The following is an 11710-nucleotide window of genomic DNA, read 5'->3' on the forward strand; positions in this document are numbered from 1 at the left end:
GTTTTTAGAGCAAGTTATACGAAAAAAATTTCACCGCTTCTTCCAAGGGAGGGTCTGAGTCTGTGGTGGGTGGTAATGTATTCGAGCGAGGACTTCGTATAATTACGATCGAACTTCACTCGGTAAGTTCGTTTGATCGTTTAATTATANAAGATAATTTATGTGATACTTCTTTTCATCGGGTGACCAAATTCCATAAATTTTGCGTGTTCCATCAGTTGCGCCCCAGCCGTCAAGTGAAGCGTCAGTAAAAATCGTTAATTTGAACTCGTTGTTTTTTATGTAGTGTACATTATTCGGGATATTTTTTAACCACCACAAAAGGTCGGCTTTAACCGCGTCAGATAATATTATAGTCTTATCATAACAGAAATCATTAAAATATAATTGGAAGATTTTTTCTCTTTCCAAATTCTTAGTATAGAGCCAAGCATAATCAAGGGCTGGACAACATGAAACCAGTTTACCTATGAGATGAGCTAACTCTCGGATTTTGCACGATTGAGTGTTAAGGAATTTTTTAATAAGAATCTGCAAATTGTCTTTTTTGTACTCTGGGAGTTCAATACAATATCTTTTAGTATCAAAAATGAAACCTAAGTATTTCCCCTTTTGGGTAGGAATTTCGTTTGATTTTTCATTATGAATGATAAATCCCAATTCCGTAAGAAAAAATCTTGTCTTTTTCAAATTAGTTAAACACTCCTCGTAAGAATTCTCTATGCATAAAATATCGTCCAAGTAAATTACTGACGTGAAACCTTGCGCTCTTAACGATTTCATAACTACTTTCATGATTTTAGTAAACACAAGTGGGGAAGAACATAAACCGAATGGTAAACAGAGAAACTCAAAAATTTTGTCATCAAACTTGAAACGTACAAATTTTCGGCTGTTGGGGTGTAACGGTATCATAAAAAATGCGTCTTTTAAATCAATCGAGGCTAAGTAACTGTCCGGAAAAATTAATTGGATGGCAGTACGGAGATCCTCCATTTTAAAATGTTCTACTCTAACAAATTCATTCAAATATTTCAAGTTCAAAATAAAACGGTCGGAACCATCCGGTTTTTTAACTAAGAAATATGGGGATAATACCTGACCCACAGAGTATTCGCACTCTCTAATCGCGCCTTTTACTATTAACTTTTCAATCGCCGCGTTTAATGCGACTTTGTTTTCTGACTCAACGCGCGACTTATAAGTATGCATTGTTTCCGGAACAACAGTGTGAAACGGTATCTTATAGCCTAGAATTAAATTAAGAATGTAGCTATCATCCGTGATTTCCATCCATTTTTTATAAAAATATTTTAGTCTACCGCCTACATTTATTGGCTCGTTCGTTGGTTCGGACTGTACGGTGCTTGTCTGCCTCCGCGCCCTCGAGATGATCGACCCCTGTTGTTCACAAATTGTTGGCTGTTTCTGAAGAACAGCTGTTGTTTCGGACGTCCTCCGATAAATGTATTCCCCGCAACTCGACGTCCAACGTTCGGGGATTTCGTGTTTAAATTCTTAGAAGGTACCACTGGCTTGGCAAATTCTTGCCCTTCTTTTGACAGAGCTTTGGTTTCTTTAATTTTGGAAGACAGATCTTTCCCGTACAAAAATTCATCAATTTTTGTATTTTTCAAAATCTGTGCGCTGTCTTTAGCTAATCCAGGTTCTATAAACGCTTTCCGGTTTTTGGATTGCTTATTAATAATAAGGCACAGCAAATCTCCGGCTTCCTTCAGAGGCGACAGAACGTCCTCAATATCCATTCCTTCTGCTGCGTTGTTATAAATATTGGTCATAATCGAACCAATTATGGAGAGTCCTTGTGCAGCTGTTTTTTGAACGGCTAACATGTATTTGTCTCGCTTTTTAGCTGTCTCTTTCAAAATGCTGTCTAGCTGTGGGTTCAAGTCGGGTGGAGCCAGTTCCTCTAAGGTCTGATATTTTTCAATCAAGGCCTCTTCCTTTTCTTTTGACATGCCATCGCGACAGAGAAATTGCCATATCTTTAATAAATCTTTCTTTACGGAGAGTTTTTCACCTTTTGCAGAAGAAGGGTCCTCACCAATCTGCGAGCAGAAAAGGGGAACAATAAATTAGCGTCAGAGCGCATTGAAAAAATTTTTCAATTTTTAATTGCATAAGCACTATGTTTCTAGCCTCGTTTTGTCACGCGTACAAACACCGGCAGATTTCATAATAGGCAGCAGCACGTCTTGTCACGCATACAAGCACTAGCGCGATATACAACGGCTTGTCTTGCCACTCGTGCAAACACACCGTGCAGAAAGAACAGTAAACGTACATGAACGTATGCATATAAATACGAGCACGAAACTGCCTCGAGCGCCGCATACGCGCGAGCGTCCAATAACTGTGTAATTCCTAGAAACGCGTCGTCCATGCGCCACTGTTTCACAGCGCTATACGGAGGTCGGACAGTGATCCGCCATTATGCTCACCCGTCGAGCCACTAATGCATGATTTTATTAAAATAATTTTACTCACTATTTTATTCCAATTATCATCGTCGATAGTTTCGTCATCCTCCTCTTCGATAGTTTTTCCCTCGCTTTCGGTGCCCTCAGGAGACAACGGATCTCTGGGAGGCGGTGACTGCAGTACGCCATTGTTGGTGTTTGGCGAAGCATTTTCATCACCCAATGGAGATTTATTTCCGCCGTCCTCGTCCTTATTTAGGCCAGTCTTAACGTTTTCCACCTCAGCATTCAACTTTCTAACTTTCTTGAGGAGCCTTTCCAACCTCTCCTCAGGCTCTCTTTCTCTCTTCGATTTTTTGGGCATCTTACTTTACTTTTCTAGGTTAAACTCACTATACGTGTGCAGCGTGCACGCACGAAAAAGCAACTGAGGCGGAAGGGCGGCCGTACGCGGTGCGAGCGGTGTGGCGCCGCGCGCGGCCAAAAAATCTTACTTTCAGGTACTCTGAATTCGTGGTCAGCAAGCCGTACGGGGACGTCTACAATTGGTAATGTAGAAGAGCGAGGACGCAGTATAATTACTCGAAATATATGGAGCACAACCTTTAGTGCAGAGATAACGTCTAATTTCTACGGTAGAACGACACAATAACAACGCTGTAAACATTATACACTATTAAACAACGATGTAATAAATTCGTAACGGTCTCGCACAGTATTCGAGTTCACTGCACCGTCTCTCTCGACACAAACGCAAAACATACACTGTGTGTAGTTTAATATCACATCATCACTAAAGATAGTAAAGTATAATATTAAATAAGGTTCTCTTCCTCTTTTTTGGCGCGCACACCTGCACACTTAAAAGAGGAGGTTAGAGTGCACACAAACAAAAGCGCGCGCGGGAGCCTCCGCTGACTACTAGTATTTATTCCGCGCCCGCTGCAGCGAGTAGACTGTCTGTATCCGAGCGATACGAGCGACTATCTGCCTGTCTCTCGTTGCTACTACGCTACGCCATGTGCGTGCGTCGGGCTAGTAGCAGTAGTAGTATAAATATACATCGCGCTGCGCGTTCGAGGATGAGAGAAAAGAGAGAAGAGAGGCACAGCAGCACAGCTCCACGTTTTCACGTATTTATATACAACAAACACTGCATGAACGACACTATAACTCGCATCGATTCTCAGCTGCCTGCTATATAATGCTCGTCGTTGTCGTCGTCACGCGGGAGGCTCGCATCTCTACTGCTGCTGCTGCGTATCCCGACGAAGCACGAGGTGCTGTTGTTTTCATTTTGGAGATCTCTGCGGCGCTCCAAAGTCGCATCGATGTTACTGACGTACTCGAGAGCTACGAAAGCAAAACGAGAGATGATGCAAGCTAGATGCTGTGTCCAGCGGAGAGGTAAGTGCATAAACAGCCCGCGGCACTTTTTTATAATTCGCCTAAATAGAGATAGAGAGAAAGGTCAAGGTCGAAACGTCACACGTTCTCTACGTAAACGTCATCATCGTCTCTCTCTCGCGTCTAACGAGCTGCTGCTCGTCAAGCTACGTGCACGTCTGCCGAATTTTTAATCTCGCTCAACTACTGATCATGATGAACTTTGCGTATCTTTGTCGTGTCGTCCCCTTTGTCACGTCGTTTTGGACTGCTACTGCTGCTCCCTTTGTTCCTCCTCGCTGTGGCTGCTCGTCTGTGTCGCACTTTTTTCTTCATCTCTCCGATATTTTTTTTTCGCCCTTTTATCTCTCGATTCGAATATCCGAGGAATCGAACTGTCGATTACCGTTATTACTACTATTACTGCTGCGCACGTGTTCCACTCTGCATTCGCGCTGATTAGTCCACGTTGTAGGATGTTAATCCAGGCATAAAATTAACTTCGCCGCCTTCGACTTGAGCTGTATTCAGCCTTCCTTGCGCTTAAATACTATAATATATCGTAGTCTTCGGAGTAATCAGTTGGCGCGCAAACTTTGGCGTTAAATATACGCCCACTATCACCTGAACTTTGATCGATATACACATACACACGCACTGCTTATAACATCGGTGTGTGTATATATAACACAACAGTACACAGCCCCGAAACAAAAGGCAGGCGCGTATCGTATCGCTCACTCGAACACTAATAATCACACACACGTATGCACAAAACGACAAACTTTGGCAAACTCGTGCGAGATACGCGTTATTATGTATAGGCTCCCGCAGCGTATCAATTGTAAATTCGCATCGTGAAGCACAGAGCACACGTGCCTGCTGCTGCCGCGGCAGCAGCCTATCATTCACAAACAGTAGCAGCAGCAGCAGCACAGTCGGACAGACGACTGCAGCAGCAGTAGCACATGGACACGCGTGCACTACCACTACTACTACTACTGATATCCTGTACACCGCCACATCACTGTATATAAACGTGCAGTACCATATTAGTTATAGATAGAGGGCGATAAGCAGCGAACGCACGAGTAGGCAGCATGTGCACACATGGTCGTATGCTAAAAAGGACTATCGGGCGCGCGCGCGCGTATACCTCGTTCGCGTACACTCGTACACTGCGGCAGAGATCGGCCGCAATATATAGCTATATAAGCGGCGAAGCTATTTGTGTGTCTGTGTGTGTAGAATAATACACAGCTGCAGCGGCAGCAGCAGCGAGAAAACGGAACGCTGTGCGCGTACTCTCCTCGATGTGCAAAGCGCAAGCATAGTTTTTCGAGCTTTCCAGTTACTTCGTGTGTGTGTGTGTGTGTGTGTGTGTGTGTGTGTGTGAGTTGGAATAAACGTGTGTGCAACGGGTGTGTATTGGCGCGCGTACACACACGTACGAAAACGAGCAAGCGCGCAGTGTGGTGTATTTTCCCTCCCTCCCTCCCCGGCCCAAGGGTGTGCGTGCCGAGAGACGAGGCAGAGGAGGAGGAAAAGGAGGAAGCGGGGAAGGGGATCCAGGAGGGGAGAGCACGAGGTTGTGGCCTAGAGCTCTGCTGCCCTACTGCAGCAGCAGCAGCACCACCGACTATTCGCCTCTCTTTCTTACTCGCGTTAAAGTTTATAAGCGCCTTTCATCTCTGTCTCTCTCTTTGGCTTGCATGTAGTGCACTTGGACCCGCAGTCGCATGATTCGGTGTGTAAGTGTGTTTCAGAATTTCGCACTTTCGTGTGAGTGTGCGCGGATCTCGCATGCGTGCAGTACGCAGAGCAGTATTCATAGGTGAGCTGCCTGACAGAGTCGGGATAAAACGCCCCCCGCTAATGCTGCCGCGCGAACTTACCTCGGATTAATTTTCCTCGTGTAATCGCATATTAAAGAGAGGTAATTTTCGTGGGAGGCCCGAAGACATAAACTATATTCGAACCAAAGTTTTACACGGAAAAATTTTTGAAAATTTCTCTTTCCCCTAATGTAATAACTCTTGCAAAGTCCGCGAACCCAGGTGCAGTGTGCTAGCGCGCACGTTGATTCAGAGATGGCAAAAAAGAAAAAAATGATTCAATTTTTAGCGCGCCCCTATATAGCCTGCCTGCAGGGTTATAGGTATAGTGGGGTGGCATTTGCCAAGCGCCCGCGCGGATGAATGAGCATCGAGAGCATCGATTCGACGACGACCACATCGAACCTACGTATAATAATAATACGTATACGTGCATACGCCGTAAGAGAACGAGTGTATGCGGAGTTTGCGCAATGGCGAGGGCGCGGAAAACTCGAAAATCGCTCGCCTTATCACGTGCTCTAGCTTTGAAATATACAGAAAGAGAGCCAGCCTGCACCTCAAGGTTCGCCCCGTGCATATACGCGAGAGAGTGGCTGCTTTGTAGCAGCGAGCTATGTACTACGTTGTGTCGGGTGCGCGCGTACCTACTACTACTGCCGCTGCTGTACCCTGTCATGTGCCATATAATGAGAATGCAATGCGCCGCCCGAGCGTTTTACCAGCGCGCCGACATGGATATTGGACTCGGGGAGCTTTCGCGCGCGCATATATAGGATTATAGTGTTATGGCTTGTGTACGTACATTTGCAGCGAACGAGGCTGAATGCGAATGTAAGATTACCATCTCGCTACTCGGCGTATATACATATAAAAGTGTACATTTTTATATAAAACGCTGCGGAGCGGCGGCTGCACAGGACGAGGTAGCTCGAGAAAGACGAGCGACGAGCTTCAATTTCAGCATGAATTATTGACAAGGCGCTGTACTTGCCGCTGCTGCTGCTGCTATGACTGCGCGTGACACGTTTTTTCCTCGATGTATCTCTCGTTTTTTTTATGTAAGGGCGAGTACTACATCGTGTCAGTCCTCGCGTCAAACTTTATGCATCGTGGGTATATAGAAGTACGAAAGTTGGGCACTTATATTGGACAACTTTTATATATGCGAGCGGCACACCTATTCAAGAACCGCGATGAATTAACAAAAGGCCAATGGCCGAAAAGTTGGTTCGGTATTATTATTATTATATACGCGTCCATTCGAAGCTCGCGCGAAACCGAAATGACGCAAGGATCTTAAACGAATTTCCCTCTGGATATATGCGTGTAGTGTGGTATAGCTTCGACGTCGACGTCATGCAATACTCTGCGGAGTGTGTGACGTAGTAGAGAACACGCTGCCTGCTACTTCGCTCTCTTCTGTGACGCAGCGTTTGAAAAGCTCCGTGTACTTTATTTATATATATACGCGTACGTGGTAATATACAGACACGAACGAGAGGAATTGCGGCCAGCGGCTATGCAAATAAAAAAAAAAAAATTCGAGCTCGTTTCAAACTCGAGCGGAAGCGACGCGAAAACGAGCTCGACGATCGTCATTTTTCACGATGTATACGTGTATGCGAGAGAAATAAATGATTAACCGTTGGCAATCGATGCGTTATACAGCAATTCGATGCTTTAAATTATCTACATGCTTTGATTTGAGGCATCGAAATCATGCGTTGACTTTATGCTGACAGCGGTATTGATTTTGGAAAGTCGGATATGACAAAAATAATATTACTAACTATGAAAATCACGACTTAACTTATATGTAATGGTTTGGACTTTGCCGCTTGCAGATTTACAGATACAGCGATACTCGCCATCTAGTGGTGAATACACGATTTATTTATGATTGAGTTTTCATGAATTTTTCTAGCAATTTCAATCAAAGCATTTGCGTATAGAATTAAATCTTTTACTTTTTTAAGTTTTTGTAAAAGTATTAATGATTATCAATAAATTCTTTTTCAACAAAAAGTTCTGTAAATAAAATAAGAAGGAAGTTACTTTTATTTTATTGTCTGATGATACATTTAACGTGTATCAATTTTGGAGTTTTTAAAGGGTGCAGTGTTGAGAATTATAATTTATGGATGATATAGCTGCGTTGCTGATTACTCCGGTATTTGACTTGTGCCTTAGTTCATATGGATATTCTACCCGCCTGTATGTAACTTTTACAACAAACTTTCCGTCATATTTACTTAAGATACTATGCGCACATTTTAGTTGATCTTAATTGTCCTCCTAATGGGAGAAAAAGGTCAAATATTATTCTTTATAAAACGTTACATTGTTGAAGCACTTCCACGACAAAAACAAACATTCTTATGGTACTAAACAATGGCATTCCTGCAAATTCTCTTGCAAGCGCTTCGAAGTTTTAAGGAGAATTTAAAAGCGCGCACTCTGTTGGTTGGGAATGCCATCAAGCCCAGAGAGTATACCAAGCGGTATGGAGTTGCAGGAGACTCCAGCGTTGCGCGATGGATAGATTACCTTCTGCAAGCTCTTAACAGTCGATAAAACAGCTCCGGTGAATCCCAGCGTATGCAATGACACGTGTGTGTGTGTGCGCACGCGTAAGTGTAGTGCCCCTCCAAGCGAGGAGAAAAAGTTGCACGAAAATAACAACAAAACAAAATAAAGGCATTCTTCGAGACAAAAAAAGCTCATTGCTATCTCTTTCTCCGAGAAAGCCGCAAGCTCTCGCGTCACAGACACATCTACGCAAATTGCCTTACATACCTAAGTGTCGTGCCTATTTGGCTTTCAACGCGCGAGCTCGTGATAAATCTCTTGATATATCCGGTATGTTTGTTACGTGTATAGCGAAGCTTTCGCGTGTCATAATGCCTTTTGATGAATATAGTTTTCTTCCTCGCCCATCCGCCCGCTCCCCCCTCCTCCTCCGTAAGCGAGCAAATACGTTATGTCTACCACCAGCTCGCAGACTACACAATGTAAAGCGACGCGCTTTTCAACTTTGCGCGCCTTTCTTGTAAAACTGTTCAAAGAGCTCTGCTGCGCCGCTTCGAGCTTTCCATATATTCATTGTGTGCATACGATGTATATATAGTACATAGAGTTGCCAGAAAGTTACAAAATGCTGTCGATTTGTAAGATGAATACAATTTCAATGGGCGCTTGGTCTATTGCTTTTTCCCTCGACCCAGCCGAACCGAACCGGAAGAAAGTATTGCGCGAGTGTGCGCGCACTCGTTTCAATTTCCATTTCAAGTTTGTAATTTCGTACCCGAGTCAATTTAAACTTGAAGATATGACATAGGAATTCAATAAAATTGAGACATCATCAAGGTTACAAGTATAACTTTATCAAAGTACGATAGTTTGTGTACACGCGTTTACGTGAATCAATGGCATTAATTTTTACCCTGCGCTCGATTGTAGTCGTGCCCGATAGTGTCATTGCGACTGCGGTCAAAGTATTTTTTATTCACAAAGAAAGCACGATTGAAAGGCGTACATTGTCAAAGGACTTATTTTTGGATGCAGCATCGCTGCAGTATTTACAATATTAAAGAAAAACTTATCTGGCAAAGAAAAAAAATCCAATGTATTCACAAAGTTAACGTTCGATATTTTTTAGATTCATCTTGGTTTAATCTATGGCATATGAAAAAAGCCCCAAAGATGATGTATCGTTACGAAGTTTCATATTTTTTACCTCGCAGCTCTCAAATCTCCACAACTTATTTAATATTTTCCAATTCAATTTATTTCCAAAGTTTCTTTGCTTCAAAAACTTCAAGATCATACTACCCAATATAGATTTCCAATTTGAGATTGTGTTTTTTTTTTTATCGATAACGAATAAAAATATTGCACTTATTGACAAAAAAGAACTTTATTAGAGAGAAAAAAAGAAAAAAAATAGAAGCAAAGCAAATGACGGCAAGGCTAATTAAAGTACGGGTATTAGAGAAAGTGGAGCATTTGAATGATTGAAACTTGAGGCGAGCGCGCATATCAGTTGCCGCTAGTGGTGACTCGCCATTCCATTTATATAGTTTAAGACGCTAAGCATCGCTATCTTAAGTATGTCGATCGATCAGCGACGCGCTAAAAGGAGCTTGGTGACCTTGAAGTGTTTATCTCCAAAAATTGTTCATCAACCTGGTAGAGACGCTTAACATTTTATGTTTTGTTTTTGGCCGACGAAAAAGTTTCGTATACTTAAAAGGGCCATTAGAAGTAGTATAGACATATAAGAACCAAAATTTTAACATATTTTTTCAACATTTTATAGTCATATAATGAGGTACGTTATTTTTGTTATTTAATGACCATTTTTGACTACATGATATTCATCCACATGGCCAATTAAACATACTATTAAGTAATAATTAACAACTGTAGGCAAAACCCAATCAAACAACAACGACATATTTTTTCTCAAAACCACGCTTTGACTTATACAAATACTTATATTTTGTCACTTGCAGACGTAAAGATAATGGTATATTACTGACCATCTACTGGTGGAATCTTGAAGTTATATTATCGTATTTAAAATGGTCGAAGCTAATTTAAATTTTTTGAAACAATTGAATTGTCACTTTCAGATCTTGTTAAATGAACTCAATATTTGTACTGTAATGGTTACAGAAATACGTTGGAAAACAAGCCAGTTGATGGTAATACATTATAAAACATTTTTAATGATCGTTTTTTGATGATCAGCTCATCATTAATTTTGAGTATTTCTATCAGGGGCATCAATAGAACAATACGATTACGCTCGCGCTTCGAAACAGGTTAATGTATCTCGAACCCTAATCTTAATTTGTACTAGATATAACAAGCGAATAACAAAAATAGAAATGCCGCCTCGATTTGTGTCAAGTGCTGCGCAGTGTGCCACAACACAAGCCCCGCACACGGGGTCGCGCTCGCAACTCACCTGAAAACGGTTAGAAAAATAAGTGCAGTATACGTAGTGGAAGAAGAAGAAAGAGGCGCAAAAGACAAGTGTCCAGGAGAGAAGAAGAAGAAGCAAAAAAAACCTCGCGAGGGAAAGTGTACGTAAAACGACGGATATATAAATGTCTGCCTTGTCGCCTCGCGCGTTGATATCACCACCCCACGCGCGCGTGACTCTTCAAAAACGTTGACACGAGAGAAGTAAGAAAGAGACAAAAGACTCGAGAGGAGGAGGAGGAGGAGGAGGAGGATCTTGAACATATACGCGGCGCGTCAACGAGGTCAATGACTCACACACATAGTCAATTTATTCACTTTTTTGTTTCTTCGTTTTATACATTATGAGCAAGCTCGTTCGGGTTGATAAACGATATACCGACGTCTATATATATACGTGTGGACATTTTGGAAGCGTATGACGTTTCAATGACCAATCAATAATCGACCCATTTGTTCTTCCTATTCAAAGTGCCTCTCGACGCTACTATGATTCTATTGTCCCAGTTATAAAGGCAACACTCCATCAATTCCATTATCCGGCACTTCATTTTGCGAATTACACACATACAGCCTCGACTATCCGAAGATTTCCTCACTGATGTATATATTTGAAAAATACAAAAGTATATACAAGAGATTAAGTACCGTCAATCTACGTCGACATACCTCGGTTTCGAGTCAAATTATCGAATTTGATCCGGGTTTATGTATACTGCAATATCGGCCCCCGAGAATCATCGAGGGACTCGCGCAGCCGCCGCGCCACTCGTCTTCTCTCGAGATATACATCAGACGATGTTCTCTTCTCATTAATTCGTCGCAGCCTTGTAACGTAAGCGACTCTGATAGCTTACATTGCATTTTAATCGGGACGCGCCGTTGGGATACAGTCTAATCCCATTTTGTTTATAAATTTTATAGGAGCTTTTAAGAGCACGCAACGAAAGGAGAGAGCGAGAGAGAGAAGCGCTTCAGCTAGCGCAGGTTTTCAAGATATAAGCAATGTAAGAAAGTAGGTTTTATGTAAATAGAATTCCAGCCTATATAGGCGAA

At 42.3% G+C, this 11710-nt stretch overlaps 1 protein-coding gene across 1 annotated transcript; it reads right to left on the bottom strand.

Annotated features, from left to right (window-relative positions):
• Window positions 1–159: 159 nt before the first annotated feature.
• On the bottom strand, window positions 160–4892 carry LOC111693805. The gene is made up of 2 exons (XM_023459550.1): window positions 2509–4892; window positions 160–2069 (listed from the first exon to the last, which is right to left on the bottom strand). Exons 1-2 carry the CDS (start codon window positions 2803–2805, stop codon window positions 1332–1334), a joined length of 1035 nt encoding a protein of 344 aa, XP_023315318.1. The 5' UTR covers window positions 2806–4892; the 3' UTR covers window positions 160–1331.
• Between the last annotated feature and the right edge of the window lie 6818 nt (window positions 4893–11710).

This window comes from Trichogramma pretiosum, unplaced genomic scaffold (assembly GCF_000599845.2).
Source record: "Trichogramma pretiosum strain Unisexual culture from Peru unplaced genomic scaffold, Tpre_2.0 scaffold7, whole genome shotgun sequence".
NCBI classification, from domain to species: Eukaryota; Metazoa; Arthropoda; class Insecta; order Hymenoptera; family Trichogrammatidae; genus Trichogramma; species Trichogramma pretiosum.

What these genes read in the sequence shown, in the direction of transcription:
- LOC111693805 (XM_023459550.1), bottom strand. Translation starts at nt 2,805, where the DNA reads ATGCCCAAAAAATCGAAGAGAGAAAGAGAGCCTGAGGAGAGGTTGGAA. An exon ending in ATGATAATTGGAATAAAATA is followed by an intron (nt 2,070 to 2,508) that starts GTGAGTAAAATT and finishes TTCTGCTCGCAG; the next exon opens with ATTGGTGAGGACCCTTCTTC.